We start from the raw sequence: 21,091 nt of genomic DNA, 5'->3' as shown, positions 1-21,091 counted from the left end.
CCTAACTCAACAGAACTCGACATATCTCGGCGAGATCTCGGATCTCGGGTTGACCCATGGAAATGACCCATCTACAATGTATTTACTTACCTAACTCGACAGAACTCTTATATGCTTGCTGTGGAGCACTATATGCAACATTATAGCAACACTATGTCATGGGAAGACTATGTGACACTAGCGGGGACTGAATACTTGATTCAAAGTCATTTTATGTGATGATAGTTGTAACACTGTTAAACAGTTTGATGTATTACTTTAACATTTCTTTTTTAAGCAGTTTAGTTATTAATTGAATGTTTTGCTTTCTTTCTATTACTAAATTATGTGTAGAGTAGGTATTTTAGTACGTCATAGCCTACCAACCTATGGTTCGAATTGAAACTCATATTTGGACTTTGTTTTTGCAAAATCTGATAGTGTCATTGTGTTTAAATGACCTAAAATGGGCTGAATACCAAGTTTCAGACCCAAACTAGGTCTAAAACCCACTGAGATGAGGCTTCGAGTCTGGAAAAAAAAATGCACCAACTCGGCAAGATCTCGACTCGACTCGGTTTTTCCAAGGGCCGAGTTGATACCGAGACCCGAGTTTTAGTACCTTGGTGCCCCCATTTGGTACCCCTATGTCAACTTCATGTGTTAGATGCATTCTCTAACACCATAAAATAGACAAAGCTTCATTTGTTATTAATCTCTGTATCATTTTTCTTTTTTGGGTATACTTTCATCTCTGTATTTCAACTATTAAAATATACCCAACCAACCAACCAACAAACTCAGCCTTATCCCAACTTAATGGGTTCGGCTAACTATTAAAATATATCATTCATAAAAAAATTATATGAGTTAGCCTTGTCTTGTTGTATACTTGTATAGAAGCATGAACACAATTACTTTAGAAATACATCATAAGAGAAGGAGCTGTCATTTGGTGACATGGTTAAAAACTTGGGCTGTCAACGAGAACTTCAATCCAAATCTGAGGGCAGGCACTTGGTGCAGAAATGCTGAAGGTGAGGACCAACTATAATCAATCCTCTTGGGATCTCGTGAAACCAGGCTTCAACCAGGTTAAGACCCAATAGTTAGGATAACTATATTCAACTATGCATTCTCTAACACCATAAAATAGCGATGGCTATGTTTGATTTAGATTTATCTAGGTCTTTTCTAATCTAGGTAGTCCCAATTTTAATATCTATTTTCTTTTCCTTTTATTATTATTATACACATTTTTTTTTCAATTTGAACAGTTTTCTAAGATTTATCAAACAATCTACACAAAGACTGGTTGACTGATTTTATAAAACCAAATTTTGTTCATGAAAGTAGACGAAGCTTGGGTTCAGAGACAAAGGATACAAATTACAACTAACTACTTAGGAAGGTGAATTCTCTGTTTGACCATCAGCCTGTCGGTAGACCTTCCTAGCATATTTCCCCCCCCCCCGCTAGATCATAATAAATAAATTGAATGAAAAAGAAAGTTACAGAATTAACATCCAGGCATACCCGCACGGATATGCCAAGGAGAAAATATAACTCTCAATTGGAGCATCTAATCAGGTGGGACTGAATCTTGAATGAGTTTTGGATTTACACTAAAAATTTTGATTCATGTTTTTTCCCCCAAACAAATAAATGAGCCTAGAAAGGGACCAGCATTACACTTTCCCTTGGCAAGTGGACCAAAATTTACAATGACAGTCTTCAGCTAGGCCAGATGTATTTTGCATTGAAATGATAGTAAGAGACCATAATCCAAACATTTCTGTGTTTTTTACTCGTAAGGGAAAATCAGGAAAGAAAAATAGAAGCAGCATAAAATGAAGAAATATGACTAGAAGGGCAAGGAAAGAAAAAGAAAGGAGCCACAATAAGAAACAATCAAAGTTGATGTTGGTATTGTCAATCAGATAGGGGAAAAGAACAAACCTTCCATAAGCCATCACTTGCCAATATAACGAACTCTATAGTTGAAACAATAGGTACATGTCTTATGTCAGGCTCTGAGCTCAAATGGGCCTTAAGGCTTTGATCCCCAAATGCCCGTGCAACTGCAAGTTGGCCATTCACCCTGGGCACATCTCCTGAAATAAATATTGACATTTAAAATATTAATAGAACTTATAGCCTTTCAACATGAGAAGCTAATACATAGTCAATGAGATTCTCTAAAATGATTGGTCATTTGTAAAAGTTTAAAAGTCAAATAAAATAAGTGTACCAGGAAGAATAGTCACAAAACCACCCTGCTTCTCAATCCTTCTTCGTTCACTGTGTGGTTCATGATCCACAGTGAGCTGATTTGCAGAGCCCCTTTCACACAAGACAGATCTGGAGTCCCCAATGTTTGCCACCCAAAAATCTTTACCATCAATAACAATTGCAGTAACTGCTGTCGAGCCACCAGGACCCAACCGTGTTGAGTTTTCCAGAATGAATTTATCAGTTGAGCAGTAAGCATTCTTTATTGCTTTCTCAGGGTCTTTCCAAAAATTTGGCTGCATTATAAATAGGGAAAGAGTGTGAATAACTGCGATCTTGCACAGTGTCTGTAGGACTGAAGGTGAGGAAAAAAACATAAAATAAAAGGCTAAACCATGTCTATGAGATCAATAAAGTAAATGAAGGCCTGTCAGGCTTCAGTCTACTCTCAAGGGGTAGCTTGCTATATTGGCAATCCAAAAGAACCCTATTACAACGTAGAGAACTAAATAGAAAATAGAGAATACTGAAGAGGAGAGATGAGAGAGATAGAAAGAGAAACAAAAATAATGGAAAAGAAGTAACCCGGCGATAGAATCAGTGTAACTTCTATCGCTGGAGTTGAGTTTATTTATAATCCAATAATATAAACATACATAGAGTAGGAAAGGGAAAAGAATAAATCAACTAGGACTCCAAACACTAATCCTAGTAATGCTAAACTACTATTTAGGAAACAAAACTCTGCTAAGCTAGGAAACATATTCTTGGTGGGACATTCCCCCAAGTCGAGAATCCTCAACACTTTAACACTCCCCCTCAAGCTGAAGTATACATATCAAAGGCTCCAGGTTCCATCTTGGACCAACAGGAACAGATATTAAAGGCAGCACCAGTCTTGAATAGCAGTTGTAGACGGCAGTGAACACGGAGAGAGAAAGAGAGACAAACATCATTTAGGTAGCAATATCAACTCAAGCACACAAATCATCTGCAACATTAGTAGATAATAACCATCATGTCGAACAAATCCAATCAACAAGCAGCAAAATAGGCAGTAGTGAACACAGAACACAGTGCACTATATCATAGCAGCAACAATAATATCAAAGGCACTTCTCAAAGAAGGCAGGTAGCATAGTACTAAAACTCGCAAGATCTCGATTTTTCCCAGGGTCGAGACGAGATGGAATACGAAACGAGAAAGTGCAATATCTCGACCCAAACTCCTTTATATGAGTGCCAAATCTCAAGATCTCAGTGGGAAATCTTGATATATAGACACCTATCTATGCAAACCTTGGGATACAAACACTTAATTATGCCATAAACCAGGACAGACACTTATTTATGCCTAATATCATTTAAGTAAATGATTTTGCATTTGTATTTCATTTACTTAAGATGTTATTCATAAATAAGAAAATACCCCCAAGTTAAATCTGATTTATATTGAAGGAGTTATGTACCAGTCAAACTTAATTTGGTGTGTGCGAATGCTGTCAAAATCGCTCTGAATGAAAATATATTTTTGGACATCAAAACAAATGAATATTTTACAACACTTTTGGTTTTTAACAATGTTTTACCATATTAAGATTTATGGAATTTTTAGATTTGAGAAAAACCCCAACATTAGAAAGTTGAAAATTGCACCTACCACCGAAAATTCAATTTTTGTTCTTGAACTGGGGGTTGACTTTTTTTTCCTTTTGGAATTTTATTTTTTAACTATTTTTATTGGATTCAAGTAGGAGGGTTATTTGCTTATTTATGAATAATATCTTAACTAAATGAAATACAAATACAAAAACATTTACTTCAATGGTATTGGGCATAAATAAGTGTTTGTTCTGTGTCTGTCCTGGCTTCCCACTAAGTGAAACTCCTATTTGGACTTTGTTTTTGCAAAATCTGATGGTACCATTGTGTTTAAATGGCTTAAAATAGGCTGAGTACTAAGTTTTAGATCCAAACTAGGTCTAAAACCCACCGAAACCAGGTTTTAAGTTGAAAAAATAAATGCACCAACTCGACCGAGATCTCAAGATATCTCGAGTCAACTCGGTTTTTCCCAGGTTCGAAACCTGGTCGAGTTCCGAGTCTATGGCAGGTAGTAAGTAGTAATCTTTTCAACGAAAGATAAAAATGCAGCATCCAACAGCTACATCATAAGTTGCAAGTAGTAGGTAGTAATCTTCCCAAAGAAAAATAGAAGTGCAGCATCAAACAACTATACCAATGGCAACAGGTAGTAGGTAGTGATCTACTCAAACAAGGCAAATATTGAGCCTCAAACAAAGGTTTTTATCAAAATTCGATGAACGATGAAAAAGAATGCAGGTGGGAGGGTCGGTCTAGGGAGGAGTCAGGAAAGAAGATTGGTTGGCAGTAGGGACTTGGTTCGTTCTTTGGTTATTCTCAACCATATTTTGGCCATCTTACATGGAGCTGAATTTTGTTTTTTTCGGTGTTTTCGTTGGAACACGCGGGCGTACTCCTTACTTCTGGGGACATTGATCCAAAGCTCGAGTACGGTCCATCCGCTGTTTTTCTTCTCTACCATGAAGAATCAATTGATTAATGTAGGCATCACTTTTTCCTTTGTCCTTCCCACCAATTTTTGCCCTATCACTAGTGGTTACTCCCGATCTGAAGCACCCCTTTTCCATTTGTTAAGAGTTGTCGATTAGAGTTTACAGGTTTCTGGGGATATTTTAGTCTTATTTGTGTTTCTAGTTTATTCGATTGTCTTAGGGGTATTTTGGGGAGTTCATATGTAATTTTTTTGCTGCTGATATTATAAATAAGATTGCCCTCCCCACGATTTGATCTTAACCAAATCGTAAGAGAGGTTACCCTCTCAATCGATCTTTCTTCTCTTCTCTTACTCTACTTTCTTCTCCTTCTTTCTTCATTGCTGCTGATCAGACTTAGGGTTCTATGTCGTTACAATGTATCAGAGCACGAAATCTGATCAACAGTTCTCTCCTTTTGTTGCTGGTTTGAAGGCTTCTCCTTCCTCTTGCGCTCTTGTCGTGGCCACAGCAACCAGATGTTGTACCTCCTTGTCTGAACCCTAGTCGTACCAGAATGAAGGACTAGGGTTCCCTGATATGCTGAAGATTATTTGTGCTGGTGCCTGATGCAGAATGAATTTCTGTTGATTGAAGTGATGCCTGCCTCCATCTGAGAAATCGATTTCTCTATATCCTGTTTAAATTGATTTTCTTTTTCTCCTGGGATTTCTTTCTTCCACATTGGTTGCTGGTTTGGGGGTTCATTCCTCATTATTTGATGATTGTCTACACCAGAAATTGATCACAAATTGGGCTGTTCAGCCTTATTCCTCAAGATTATCGATTTTATCCTGATGGGACAAAGGACCAGGCATAGCGAGAATGAGCCAGTGAGGTCGCGCAGCTGGCCAAGCGTCGCATGCTCCCCCTGTTCGTAGAAAGGACCAAGTTGTGAATAACGTACTGAGCTGGGCGCCAGGTCGCACCCTTGCCCGCATCACTAGGGCGCAACAAGCTCGCATATAAACGACAACAGTCTGGCCATAGCCAGGCATATGAGGAACGACCTCTATAACTTACATAAACAACACCAAGTTAGCACGGACCATCATGGTCTGAGATTCTCGCCCACGTCACGCCTAATCAGGCGCGTGGGAAGTAACGGATAAACACTATCCCACGATTCACTCCGCAACGGTCTCACTCCACTCCGAGATTCTAGCTTACCTATTTGGGCACGACTCTACCTCTCAACCACCTTAAGTAAGGGAGGTAACGCTAAACTGATCTATCTGAATTCTCTTTGGATTGACTGCTGCTCAGAGATCTAACTTAAGCATCGGAGTGAGATCACCGGCACGCTCAATCCTCCCTACTGATTCTTCTCTTGCAGGCAGAGCTCGCTCCAGCAGGATTTCTGACGCAACAGTTTGGCGCTGTCTGTGGGAACGACATTCTCAAAGCCTCAAAACCTCTACCAAACAACCAATCCGAGATCATGGCCGGAGAACAAAACGTCGTTCGACCCAACACTCAAGTTCCACCAGTCATGGAGAACCCGGTGACACGCCGGGTGACGAAGAATACTCGCGGTGGGGGACAGACAGGAAAGCAAACCCTGCGGCGAACTAATATGGGACCCTCCGGAACCCAGCTCCCGGCGGCAGGCCTACCACGCAAGATCAGGGCCAGTCTAGCCGCAGCACCAGGGCACTGCCACCTCCACCGCCATTGCCTCAGGGATTCACCCCTACGGTGGTAGATCCTAATGCGCCTGCCAATGTGGGCCAGATCCAAGACCTATGGCAACAGGTACTTCACCAGAACGAGTTCCTTAGGGACGTGGTTAGAGAATTGCAGGCATTAAGAGCGGCCAACCTAGCGGCTGCTGCTATCGCAGGCCTTCTACACAAACCCTACCCCCAGCCCCTATGCTGGTACTCCCAAGGAACACGCTGGAGAACCCGAGGCCCGCAATAGATGGCACGCGAGCAACAGGGAGCAGGGTTGGGTCCTCGCACCCATCCAGAAGAGAACTGCCCCCTCTAGGGATCATTCGCACCAGGAACCTGCCTACTAGGAGTAGACCCTCACGAGGGGGGGAGCAGTTGGTGTCCACCGGCCGGAGGACTTATGGCAGGACTGAGAGAAGTCGCTCCAAAGCCTCAGACACACGCACTGAGCAGGTTGACCAGCAAAGGTCACCCAGGCATGATCTCGGAGACGAGTTGAACGGGCGTCGCGCCCGGGCTGACGCCGTCCCCAACCAGATCGCAGAAAGCGAGCTTGACCGTAAGCTCCGCGAGATGAATACCAAGATTGAGGCCCTAGAAAAGGGCAGTGTCCCTGAGGAGAGTTTCAGACCCGGCCAGCATCCCTTCACGGCTGAGATCATGAGGGCTGAGCTCCCTAAGGGCTTCAAGCCTCCTACCTTTGAAGCCTACGATGGGAAAGGCGACCCCAACGACCACATCAGCTATTTCAACGCCATGATGACGGTATATGGCGGGTCTAATGTGATGTCGTGCCGCTCATTCCCCACCTCTTTAAAGGAGCCGGCAGCACTATGGTTCGCAAAGTTGAAGCCCAACTCGATCGGAAGCTTCACCGAGTTGGCCAAGGCGTTCGTGAGCCGTTTCCAGAGCAGTGTGAAGCAAAAGAAAACTGCTGCCAACCTGCTGGCTGTCAAGCAACAACCTGATGAGTCCATCAGGGACTACATCACGCGCTTCAATGGGGGAGGCCCTAGAGATAAAGGACCTGGATGATGCCATGTCCTTCAACGCCCTGCACAACGGCGTCACCAACCACGATTTGGTGAAGTCGCTCGCCCTGGGCCCAATCACCACCATGCCGCAGCTGCTAGATCGCTGCTACCAGTACGCTAACATGTTTGACATCATAAAGGCACGAAAGGCGGTGGATACAAAGGCTCCAGAGAAAAAGAGAGCGAGCGAGAAGGATGAGAAGAAAGACACCAAGAGGGCGAGGTCAGACCGAGACCAGAGCCCAGACTACACCCCGCTTAACACCACCAGGACCATGATCCTAATGGAGGTTTATGATCGGGGCTTGCTGCAATGGCCCAGGCCGACGTTCTCTAGGCCAGAGGACAGAAACAAGAATAAGTACTGCAAGTTCCACAAGGATGTTGGACACGACACCAAGGATTGCAGACAACTAAAGAGAGAGATCGAGGACGTGATACAGAAAGGCCATCTGAGGCGTTATGTCAAGGAAGATGGGAAAGATAACTCCAGGGGTCGCGAAGCCGCGAGGAGCGACCCCAGAAGAGAAGACAGAGCCCGAAGAGGAGATGATGGAGGTCGCCGTGATGGGCGGCGCGACGATCGCAGGGAAGTCAGGAGGAACGACAATGAAGCAAACACCTCCACAGCACCTGCCATTCTCACCATCCTGGCAGGTCCAGGGCAAGAATCGTCACTCAAGGCCAAGGCAAAGGCGCGTTTGTGGCAGTAGCTGAGGTGCCCGAAAAGAAGGCGCGAACTAAGCCCGTGATCACGTTCTCTGATGAGGACATGGAAGGGCTAAGCTGGCCACACGACGATGCTGTCGTGGTTCAGGTAGTGATAGCCAATCGATCTGTTCACAGGATCCTGGTGGACACAAGGGCGTCAGTGGACATGCTGTCCTATGATGCCTATCTACAGTTCGGGTTCGAGCCAGGCACATTGAAGCCTAAGTCTGCACCCTTATATGGGTTCTCAGGTGCACCAGCCCTGATCGAGGGGCTAGTAGAGCTCCTAATGACTGTGGGACTGCCCCTTGTCAAAAGACCGTCAAGGTGAATTTTATGGTGGTACGGGTCGCGACAGCCTACAATGTCATTCTGGGCAGACCTAGCTTGAATGAGCTGGGGGCAGTAGTCTCCACCAAGCATTTGAAGGTTATGTTCGCCACTCCTAATGGCATAGGGGAGTATCAGACAGAGCAGAAAAAAGCCCGAGAGTGCCATGCCGCTTTCCCGAAGCAGATCAAGGGCAATTGTAGGGGAACTGCCTACACTGTAGAGGTCGTGGATAACCGCGAAGGCGACGAACATTACCAGCGGGGCGAGCATGTAGAAGAGCTCGTTGAGGTCCCACTGGATGAGCAGGATCCCACAAGAATTGTGAAGATCGGGTCCTAGTTGAAGCCAAAGGAAGCCGAGGAGCTCACCTCATTCCTCCAGAAGAATAAGGACGTGTTTGCCTGGTCAGTGGCCAACATGCCAAGCATACCACGTCACGTTGCAGAACACGCCGTGCACGTGGACCCAACGAGAAAGCCAGTGCAGCAAAAAAGGAGGACGTTCGCTCCAGAAAGGCAGGTCGCCATGAAGGAAGAAATAGAGAAATTAAAGGCATCCGGTTTCATCAGGGAAGAGCAGTTCCCAACATGGCTCGCTAACGTGGTGATGGTCCCCAAGCCAAATGGAAAATGGAGGATGTGTGTAGACTACACCGACCTCAATAAAGCGTGCCCCAAGGACGAGTACCCATTGCCAAGAATTGACCTCCTGATAGACGCCACAGCTGGGCATGAGAGGCTAAGCTTCATGGACGCATATTTAGGGTATAATCAGATCCTGATGAAAGAAGGGGATGAGTTATACACAACATTCCGCTCGGACCAAGAAAACTTTTGTTATTAGGACATGCCCTTTGGCCTGAGAAATGCTGGAGTGACTTATCAGAAGATGGTGAACAAGCTGTTCAAAGCTCAGATTGGCAGAAACATGGAGGTGTACGTGGACGATATGCTGGTGAAAAGCATACGGGCTGAGGACCATTTGGCTGATCTGGACGAGGCATTCTAGGTGCTGCGAGCTCATCAGATGAAATTAAATCCAGCTAAGTGCACCTTTAGGGTCAGCTCAGGTAAGTTCCTGGGCTACATGGTGTCCCAGAGAGGGATCGAGGCTAACCCAGCCAAGATCAAGGCAATCTAAGATATGAGCCCGCTAAGGACCTTTTGCGAGGTGCAGAGGCTGAACGGGAGAATTGCAGAGTTAGCACGATTCGTGTCGCGATCTGGAGACAAGTGTCTACCGTTCTTCAAAACTTTGAAGAACTTGAGACACATTAAAGGCTTCATGTGGACGAAGGAATGTCAAAGGGCCTTCGAGGACCTAAAGGCGTACTTGACCAACCCGCCGCTGCTGGCGCGATCAGTTCCCGAAAAGGAGCTGCTACTGTACCTAGCCACCTCACCAGTAGCAGTGAGCACAACCCTGGTGAGAGAAGAGAACAGGGTGCAGAAGCCGGTGTACTACGTAAGCCACGTACTACTAGATGCCGAAACCCGCTACCCCCAGATAGAGAAGCTCGCGTTCGCTCTGGTGAAAGCAGCCCGCAAGTTGAGGCCGTACTTCCAGGCCTACCCCATAGCAGTTATTACTGATCAACCGCTAAAGAAAGTGCTCCACAAGCCCGATGTATCTGGAAGACTAACCGCATGGGCAGTAGAGCTGAGCGACTACCAAATCTAGTACAGACCTAGGACGGCCATAAAAGGCCAGGCTCTGGCTGATTTTGTGGTTGAGTATACGCAGAGTAACAGCATGCAGAACCAGGACGACCCGATGGAGATAGAGGTCAGTTCAGAGCCATCCTGGACCATGTTCGTAGACGGGTCAAGCAATGCTGAAGTTCGGGGAACAGGCTTCATCCTAACGAGCCCAGAAGGCTTCAAGATTCAGTTCGCCCTGCGCTTCAACTTTCCAGCGTCCAATAACGAAGCAGAGTACGAGGCGCTAATAGCAGGCCTGAGAACGGCCAAAGCCATTCAGGTCAAAAGGTTGGCAGTACGGGCTGATTCACAGCTGGTCGTGAATCAAGTCAACGGGCACCATGAAGCAAAAGACGACAGAATGGCAGCCTACTTGGAGGCAGCCTAGAGGTTAGTGGGCTCGTTCTACGGGTTCGAGATGAGCAGGGTGCCCCGAAACGAGAACGCAGATGCGCTCTCGCGCCTGTCAACAGAGGCGCTGGCTCAGCTCGACGGTTCAGTATACAACGAGTAGCTATCTACGCCCTCTCACCAAGTCCTAAAGGTCGCGCCGATCGAGGTCGAGCCCAGTTGGATGGACCCGATTGTCGCATACCTAAGGGACGACATTCTGCCCGAAGACAATATCAAGGCACGTAAGGTTCGAGGTTGTGCAACTCGATACACGCTGGTGGAGGGCGAATTATACAAGAGGTCGGTATAAGGCCCGTTGTTAAAGTGTCTGACCCCTACACATGCCCTAAACGCCCTGACCGAAGTTCACCAAGGCATATGTAGCAGCCACATGGGGGGCGCCACCTAGCTTATAAAGTGCTAAGAGCAGGGTTCTACCGGCCAAACATGCAGAAGGAAGCTATCCAGTACTTAAGGAAGTGCGAGCAGTGTCAGAAGTTCGCATCCATACCACGACAACCTGCCACAGAGCTAGCGTCCATACTCAGCCCTATCCCATTTGCGATGTGGGGAATGGACATCCTTGGTAACTTCACCCCGGCTTCAGGGGGAAGGAAGTACCTAGTGGTCGCAGTGGATTACTTCACCAAATGGGTAGAAGCAGAACCAGTAGCAAAGATCACGCGACCACAAATGCAGAAGTTCTTCAGGGACAGGGTTATCTAAAGGTTTGGGCTACCAAAAATATTGGTGACAGACAACGGGCTACAATTCAACAACCCACAGTTCAGGGCTTTCTGGGCACAATATGATATAGAGCTCAAAACGACCTCGGTAGCTTATCCACAAGCAAACGGCCAAGCGAAAGTCACCAATCGCACCTTGCTGGCAGGGATATAAAGAAGTTTAACCGAGGCGAAAGCAAAGTGGGTAAATGAGCTCCCCACCGTTTTATGGTCGTACCGAACCACAGTTCGAACGCCCACGGGAGAGAGCCCGTTTCGGCTAGCCTATGGGACTGAAGCTCTAGCATCAGTCGAGGAGGTAGTAGGCTCAATCAGGAGCCTCAATTTCAACGAAAGGAAGTACCAGGACGGGCTGAGGGCCAACCTGGACTTCCTTGATGAAGTCAGAGAGGACGCGTTGATGAGAAACGTGGCCTATCAACAGAGAAAGGCCCGCTACTACAATTCTAAGGTCAAGGAGAGGACATTCAGAGCTGGAGACTTATTACGGAAAGTGAGCGCCTCTCAACCACAGCACCAAGGAAAGTTGGACGCGAACTGGGAAGGACCCTACGTGGTCTCCAAGCAGATAAGGCCAGGCACATACCGCTTGAAGACCCCGGGGGGCAACAAGATACCACAGCCTTGGAACTCCGAGAATTTGAAAAAATTTTACCAGTAAGGTGGTTGTAAAAGCTGTTTACAATTAATAAAGTTCGCGTTGGCAAGTTTATGATTGTGCAAAAATAGACCGTCCCTGAGGGATGGCATGAAAGACCAATCCATGGGACTGGCACGAAAGACAGGCCTCTAAGGTCGGCACGAAAGACCAACCTTCGGGATGGCATGAAAGACCAGTCCACGAAAGACCAACCTCTAAGATCGGCACGAAAGACCGGCCTCTAAGGTCGGCATGAAAGACCAACCTCCGAGTTGGCATGAAAGCTCAGCCCAGTCCATAGGACTGGCACGAACGCCCAACGCAAAGTGCTGGCACAAAAGACCGACCCTTGAGGTCGGCATAAGAAACACTCCGTTAGCAATCCGAGAGGTCCAGAAAATAAAGGGCGAAAAGCCTCGCATGAACTCAAGTGAAAGAGAGATTCTTTTATTAATATTTCAAAGCATAAAGTACAAGTACATGGGGAGATTACGATATCCAAGAACAGTTACAAAGATCGATTCATGATCCAGGTTCCTACAGTATGGGTTCCCCTTCACTGTAGGAGAAAACGTGACAAACTAAAGCCCACCAACAACACAAGTTCGAGGTAGGCCGTCTAAGTGCTCCCGAGCAGAAGAAGGCTGATGAAGCACAACCACTAGGGGTCGCGAAGTGTGAAACAGGAGTAGCAATAACAACATCGGATAGACCGATACTGAGCTCGGCATTCATGATGCAATACCACCTGTTCCAGAACGACCCCGAGAATCAAGAGCAGACTGCTTTGCCAAATGGGCTTCAGCCTCAGAGCACTAAAGCACCAAAATAGCCCTGTTTCTACTCCTCTGCCTCCGCAAGGACCGAAGAGTTTGAAGAGCACAAGCGTATCATTGGTTTGGGTTCTCCAGCACACTGATGGTTCCACATCATCACCATCCGAATCCTTTAACAGTTGCATCGGGAGGAAGCAGCCTCCTCAAGATTCTCCACCTCTCTGATGTAACGTTCCTACTCCTAAGAGTTGGCAACGGGACGCTACACACAGAGGAACCCTCACAACCAGTCACCCAAAAGACACTGTGTCAATTGAGGATTGAAGCTGTAAGGGTCAAAGTCGATTGAAGCCGAAAGAAACACCAACAAGAAGAACAAGCCTCCTGGAACTTGCAGCCTCTGTATCTGAAAAAGCGCCGGCATCGTGAGCACTGGAGAAGGTATAAACCTCCAAGAGAAAAGCAGAGCAACGACGAAGATAAGGAACCCATAGATCTGTGAGAAGCAAAGGTACATAGAACAAAGGGCATAACCCTCATTTAAAGAACCGAGCGATGGCTCGAGATCAAGAAAGCCTCCCAATGGACAACCACCCACGTTAAGGGGGAGTTACATCCAAGACCACGTGCCCTAACTTTATTAGCCCCATATGTCCCCGTGAACCGAAAAGGGCGCAGTTACAAGGACGACGATTCGGCTTCCGTGCCAACGCCATTACGCCCAGGGCCACGTACTCGTATCTCATTGGCTCTTCGCCTCTCCAAGAAACCTAAATAGTGTCGTTACCGAAGCAGCAATTCAACTTTAACGCCAGTTCCATTAATGGCAAGGGCATCGCATGTCGGCCAAAAGAAAAACAATAAATGCCTGCGTGGGGAATCCACAAGAAATCTCTGGGAAAGACCCAAAGTCATGATGACGCTTACGTCACATGGAAAAGCAAACGTCACAAACAACAGACGCGGGAGGCCAACTTCCAAAGTTGGCAGGAAAGCCCAGTCCACATGGTTGGCCTGAAAGCACGACCTCAAAGGTCGGCTCGAGAGTCCAATCTCGAGAACAGGCGATCTAAACAAAGTGAGGGACAAAGAAGAAAGAACGTGCTCCGATACTTAAGAAAAATATCTTTCATTGATGACGGGCTGAGTATTTACACAGTACACAAAAAAAAAAAAGAGAAGAAAGATAGCACAGCAAAAAGAAAATAAATCTACAGGGGAAGGGACTCACCCCGTGCTGAGATCAGCCCGTGCCTAACCAACAGAGCCTCATTTGTCAGCTCGCGCACGTCGAAGGCCGCGCCCTGCGCAACGAGTTCTAGAGACCGCTGGTCATATGAGCTCAACATGGGGACCTTGTTCACGTGCTTCAGCCGCACCCACTCCGACTTCGCTTTGAAGGGGTTGCCCTTGATGCGCGCGAAGAAGAAACGGTCTTTCCACTTTTTTGCGGACTGGGGCATATGGCTTATGAACTCTTTGGGCTTCTGTGGCTCCTTCGTACCACGCAGAGCCACATAGAACCACTCATCGGTGGTCTACTTCAGGTGGTAAAAATAAACAAAAAGCACCCACGAGGCCTTACGGCAGAGCTGGGCGAAGAATAGGAAAAAACCAAAAAGTTGCTTCCAGGAATTCGCTACCAACTGACTGGAGGCAATGGTGTAGTGACGCAACGTGTCCAAAATGAACCGGTGGACAGGAAAGCGGGGGCCGCACTGGAACGCGACCTCGTACAAGCACACGGTGCTAGGCTATGGAGTGTTCCCTCTCTCGGCTCTGGAGGGTAACTATGTCTCCACCTCTTGGGGGAACCCATACTGGGCCCTAAGAGCAACTAACGAGCGCTCATTAATGGTGCTCTCGAAAGCAGCCACGCTGGTGGGTCTAACCTAAACTCCCACCTCCTCATCATGAGCGCTGCCGCCTTCGACAGTGCGCTCCTCTAAGCCCTTAGTCGAGGCTTGCGCTCCTCCACTAGATTAGGCAGAAGAGGCCTGGGCCAAGCGGCCAGCTTGAACAACAAACTTCTTGGACCCAAAGTGTACAGATCACTCCTCTTGGGTCCTCTCAGAACTCACTTCGAGGTCAGAACCCCCACTCATTCCAGCAACCTCGCCTGAGACCCTATCGGACTCGGCCTTGGAAGAAGAAGATGGCATGGAGGCAGAAACTTACTGGCAGTGAAGTAGCAGGAGTTGTGTGACAAAAAACACGGCCCGAGCAGAATACGCAGCACGAGCTCGCAGGGAAGAGTTTGAGTGAAGAAACTTGAAAGTAGCCGGAGAGAATGGTGGTCACCGGAGCAAAATACAGTGGCAGGAAGCAGCAACAAGAGGAAGCAGAGAGCAAGAAACTCAAACTCGCAGAGTATCAATAAAAAGTTACAATGGGGACGAAGCCCCAATTTATAGAAGAAGAGGAAGCGCCCTCGAATCCAATGGCCAGGAGGCAAGTCCATCGTAGGGCCGAGAATAGCCGACGTTGGACCTGCTCGAGATGTAATAAAGGCGTAAGTCACGTGGCCAAACCGTAGCGGGTAGCTTAGCGCGATAGGGATCGACCGACGGTAGGCTTAGCCCAGGCCTGATAATGCCTACGGCCATGCGTCCGTTCGAATGTGGAACGTCAAGCTTCGCCAAGCCAGAACGACGAGGGCTCGGATCGAGGTGTCTTAATGGCCTAGGCCACGTGTTAACCGATGGCTGGAACGTCATGTCACACCCAGCCATCAATATGTCAGGCTTACGCGTGCAAGATCAGATGCCAAAGAATTTGAATCGATTTAACTCCCCACAACGCCAACGTCGAGGGGAGTGGGGGGCTCGTGATGGGACAAAGGACCAGGCATAGCGAGAATGAGCCAGTGAGGTCGCAAGTCTAGGACGAGGTCGCGCAGCTGGCCAAGCGCGAACTGGCATGCTCCCCCTGTTCGTAGAAAGGACCAAGTTGTGAATAACGTACTGAGCTAGGCGCCAGGTCGCACCCTAGCCCGCTCCACTAGGGCACAACACGCTCGCCTATAAACGACAACAGTCTGGCCATAGCCAGGCAAATGAGGAACGACCTCTATAACTTACATAAACAACACCAAGTTAGCACGGACCATCATGGTCCAAGATTCTCGCCCACGTCATGCCTAATCAGGAGCGTGGGAAGTAACGGATAAACACTATCCCACGATTTACTCCGCAACGGTCTCACTCCACTCCGAGATTCTAGCTTACCTATTTGGGCACGACTCTACCCCTCAACCACCTTAAGTAAGGGAGGTAATGCTAAACTGATCTATCTGAATTCTCTTTGGATTGACTGTTGCTCAGAGATCTAACTTAAGCATCGGAGTGAGATCACCGGCACGCCCGGTCCTCTCTACTAATTCTTGTCTTGCAGGCAGAGCTCGCTCCAACAGGATTTCTGACACAACATATCCTAATCTGGGTTTGGGCTGAAATCGATTTTGCCTGGTCTTCCTTATTTGTTGGTTGTCTCTGTTACTCTACTTCTCCAAGGCATTTGACATTATTTATTTTGATTTCATGGTTGACTCTAAGCCTCCTACGGACAACTTTAATGTTCAGATTACTTCCATCAAGTTGAATGGTGCCTCCAACTACCTTCTTTGGTCTCAAGCCTTTGAAGTTTATGTTACTGCTCGCCGGAAGATGTCTTATCTTACTATGACACCACCAGATCCTACTGATGACAAATATGAAGATTGGAAGGCTGAAAATGCAACCCTTCTTTGTTGGCTTTGGAATAGTATGGAACCCTCTATAGCCTCTAATGTTATGTTTCATAAAATTGCCAAGGGCGTTTGGGAAGAACTCAAGCAGAGCTACTCTCAAGATACCAATCTATCACGGATTTATGATTTATATGAGAAATTTTTCTCTTTCAAGCAAGAAGGAAAGTCTCTTGGCGAATATTACAGTTCATTGAAGGGTACGTGGGAGGAACTCAATGTATACCAGCCCATCTCTACTGATGCTTCTGTGATTAAATCCCAACGTTCTGAGTTCTTGGTTGCTAAGTTCCTCTCTGGATTGGATTCTAATCTTCAACCCGTCAAAAGCCAATTATTGGTTGGTGAGAAGATCCCGTCGATGAATGAAGCAAATTATCGAATCCAGAGAGTTGTTTCCCCTTCAGTGGTGAAATCTGATCCAGCTCCTGCCTCAAAGGATAATTCAGCCCTCTTTACTTCTACTGGAGGGCGTGGTCGTGGTGGTGGTACCTCTTCTCGAGGTCGTGGTTCTGGAGCTGGTCGTGGTCGTGGTCGTGGGGCTGGTTCTGGTGGTCGTGGTGCTGGTTGAAACCCTGCTGGTTCATCCTTTGGTGATGGTGGCTCTCGATGGTGCTCCCATTGTGGTCGTCCTAACCACACTATTGACAAATGTTGGCTGAAACATGGCAAACCACAATGGGCACAAGAGCAATTTGCAAACACTGCAATCTCTGATGGAGCGGCTGATTTTGTGCATCCTCCTGACACTATTCATGGGTCTTCCACTAATGGTGGTGGTCCTTCTGATGATCTGGTTTCTCAACTGTTACAACGAGTTCAGCAACTTGAGGCATCCTCTCTTCTACATCTACAGCTATTCTTGCTCACTCAGGTGCTACTGCATGTTTCGCCTCCCCATCCTCTCCGTGGGTCATTGACTCCAGTGCCTTTGCTCACATGACTGGTAAGCCCAATTTATTTTCATCTTTTACACAGTCTACTACCCCATCTCGGATTTCTATTGCCGATGGATCTTTTATCCCTCTTACTGGTCATGCGGATATCCCCTTATCTTCTGATCTTTCTTTGTCTAATGTCCTTCATGTACCCAAGCTGCCTCTTAACCTTTTATCTGCTAGTCAATTAACTAAGTCTTTAAATTGTTCTATAACCTTTCATCCTTCTCATTGTGTCTTTCAGGATCTTGCAACAAAGACGACGATTGGTGGCGGGCATGAGAAGGGTGACTTCTATTATTTTGATTTGGCATCCACTTCCACAGCAGTGGTTGCTACTTCTTCTAGCGTATCTCCTTTACATTGGCACTATCGGCTAGGACATCCTTCCTTATCCAAGCTGCACCATCTGGTTCCTAGCTGCAAATCTGTCCCCCGCATTGAGTGTGAAGCTTGTGAGCTTGGCAAGCATAATCGTATTGTTTTTCCTTCAAGTCCAGAGTCTAGGAAAACTTCTTTGTTTCAGTTAGTTCATTCAGATATTTGGGGTCCATGTAGGGTAAAGAGTCGGTTAGGTTTTTATTATTTTGTTAGCTTTATTTATGATCATTCTCGTATGACATGGCTGTACCTCTTGAAGGATTGATCTGAATTTGTTTCTACTTTCAAACAGTTTTATAATGAAATTCGTATTCAATTTGATGTTCATTTAAAAATTCTGTGTACGGACAATACCCTAGAGATAATTCAACGTGAGGTATCCTCCTTTTGTTCTGACAATGGCATCCTTCACCAAACTAGTTACTCTTGCACACCATAACAAAATGGTGTGGCAGAGCGCAAAAACCGCCATTTGTTAGACATTACTCGGTCCTTGATGTTTCATATGAATGTCCCTAAACTTTATTGGGCTGATGCAGTGTTGACTGCTTGTTTCTTGATTAACCGTATGCCTTCCTCTGTTCTTAATAATAAAATTCCATTTAATGTTGTTTTTCCTGATCGGGCTGTTTTCCCTCTCCCCCCCCCCCCCTCGTGTTTTTGGATGCTAATGTTTTGTTCATGTGCTTCAACCTGGTCTTGATAAATTGTCTTTTAGAGCTATCAAGTGTTTGTTTCTTGGTTATTCTCGTACCCAGAAGGGTTATAAGTGTTTTGATCCCGTCTCTCGCCAATAGTTTGTTTGCGCTAATGTCACCTTCTTCGAAAACACTCCTTATTTTGCTAGTCCTCCCATTGTTGATATTAGTGATGTTGGTCGTGTTATTGCTGAGACTGTCCCTCCTCCCATTCTGTTAGTTGCACATCCTGGTTCAAAGCAGATGCAAGTCTACCTGCATCGTACCCCACAGCAGAATCCGTCACTGCCACCTCAACCTATTGTGGCTGCCCCTCCACCGCCACCAGCTGACTCCTTGCCTACAGATCCCACTTTAGATGTTGATGATCTACCTATTGCAAAGAGGAAAGGTATTCGCACTTGCACTCAACATCCTCTTTACCCGTTGGCCAATTATGTTTCTGTTTCTCATCTCCCACCCCATTATCATGCTTTTGCTGCTGCATTATACTCTACTTTTATTTCCACCTCTTATATGCTTGCATTATCCCACCCTAGGTGGAAACATGCTATGGATGTGGAGATGGATGCCTTGATCTCTCGTTAGACTTGGTCATTAGTTGATCTGCCGCCTGGTAAAGATCTTGTTAAGTGTCGTTGGGTGTACACGGTTAAGTACAATCCAGATGGCACTGTGGAGCGGCTCAAGGCCCGTTTGGTTGCCAAGGGGTTTACACAGACCTATGGGGTCGACTATTTCGAGACCTTTTCTCCTGTTGCGAGATTGAATTTTGTCCGTATTTTGCTTTCTTTGGCGGTCAATCTTGATTGGCCTCTCTTTCAGATGGATGTGAAGAACGCCTTCTTATATGGTGATCTACAGGAGGAAGTATACATGGAGCAACCTCTTGGTTATGTTGCTCAGGGGGAGGATAGTATCCGGCTTTGTCGTCTTCATAAGGCAATTTATGGAGTGAAACAGTCTCCCCGTGCCTGGTTTGACAAATTCAGCAGTGTTGTGGCTGGTTGTGGGTTCTCTCAGTGCTATTCTGATCACTCTATCTTTGTTAGACGTCAGGGGTCTAACGTGGTCATCTTAGCAGTCTATGTCGATGACATTATTGTTATTGGTAATGACACTTCTGGGATTGCACAGGTGAAAACGTATTTGCATGATAGCTTCCAGATCAAGGATTTGGGTAGCCTCAGGTACTTTCTTGGTGTTGAGGTAGTTCGCAATTCTCGAGGTCTTAGCCTGCCAAGTATGTTCTTGATTTACTTGATGAGACAGGAATATTGGGTTGCAAACCTATTGATACTCCTATGGATCCCCATGTCAAGTTTGGTGCTTCAGATGATAAGGACTTTAGTGACCCACATCAGTATTGACGCCAGGTCGGTAAACTTATCTATCTTATAGTTACTCATCCCGATATCTCCTTTGTTGTGGATGTTGTTAGTCAATTCATGAAGACACCTACACAAGTACATTCGGATGCTGCTTGTTGCATTTTACGCTACCTCAAGGGTGCTCCAGGTAAGGGGCTGGTTTATTATCGCCATGGTCATACCCGCATTGTTGGATTCTCTGATGCTGATTGGGCAAGTTCTGATGGCGATAGAAGATCGATTACTGGCTTTTTTTTTTTTTTTTTTTTTTGGGTGAATAAGAAATTCATTACCAAAGAGAAAAAATTATAGGGCCTCCGAAGAGTAGCAACAAAACAAAAAATAGAGGCCGAAGCATCAGCTATGAGAAACAAGAGAGACAGAGGAGAGACCCCAGGAGACAACAATGAGTCCGTTCCTTGGGGTGTTAGTACAAGAAGAGGGAGGAGCAGACGATAATTTCGCCTTAATTTCAAACGAAATGGAATCCAAAATCTGCTGATAAGACCTAGAGTTGGAGGTCCATTTCCTAATATTGCACTCCATCCAAATATGGTTGAGAGTTGCACAAAAAGCAAGCTTTCCAACTGTATCATAAATAGAGGAGCCGGCGAAGGTCATATCAATCCAAATCCATTCCCGAGAGAAAGGGAGAATTCTTCTAAGAGCTGGCCAGCATTTGCATAGGATGCCTTTCCAAATAGCTACCGCAGGAGGGCATTCAAAGAAGAGATGGCCAGTGTCTTCCACATTGTTCCGACAGAGACAGCAAGATGGGGTCACAGCAATCTGGCGATGACGAAGGAATGCTTGGAAGGCAATTAGTGAAGATCCTCCAAGCCGTGAAGCAGTGCCTAGGAATGTGATGCTTGAACCAAAGAAGCTTTCTCCAAAGGACCTTTGAGACGGATAAGCTCCCAAGCAAATTTTGAGAAGGAGCTTGAATTGCCAGTTTTCCAAGTAACACAGTCGCCTCTTCTCAAAAGACTTCTTAGGATAGAAGGAAGATCATTCCAAATGAGGTTAAGCTCTGGAGAGGAGGTAACAAGAGGGGTCCAGCCATTCGGATCTAATATGTCCGCCACCAAGGAGAGCCTGTGGAGACCTAAAGCATAAATGGTTCGGAGAATAATTGAGTGGAGGAGAATCCCCTTTGGTTGCCA

General features: G+C 46.3%; 1 protein-coding gene across 2 annotated transcripts in view; it reads right to left on the bottom strand.

The window, feature by feature from the left end:
- Positions 1 to 21,091, bottom strand: part of LOC122661085 (probable protein phosphatase 2C 44) — a 53,705-nt gene that overhangs the window by 14,425 nt on the left and 18,189 nt on the right. For both annotated transcript variants that reach the window (XM_043856402.1, XM_043856404.1), the window contains 2 exons: positions 2,231 to 2,507; positions 1,939 to 2,093 (listed from right to left, as the gene is read on the bottom strand). In XM_043856402.1, coding sequence (XP_043712337.1) covers positions 1,939 to 2,093; positions 2,231 to 2,507 — 432 coding nt within the window. The remainder of the gene's footprint in view (positions 1 to 1,938; positions 2,094 to 2,230; positions 2,508 to 21,091) is intronic.

Source organism: Telopea speciosissima, chromosome 5 (assembly GCF_018873765.1).
Source record: "Telopea speciosissima isolate NSW1024214 ecotype Mountain lineage chromosome 5, Tspe_v1, whole genome shotgun sequence".
In the NCBI taxonomy this organism is placed as follows: domain Eukaryota; kingdom Viridiplantae; phylum Streptophyta; class Magnoliopsida; order Proteales; family Proteaceae; genus Telopea; species Telopea speciosissima.
Note: the sequence above shows the minus strand (reverse complement) of the source record. Positions and strands in the feature narration are given on the sequence as shown.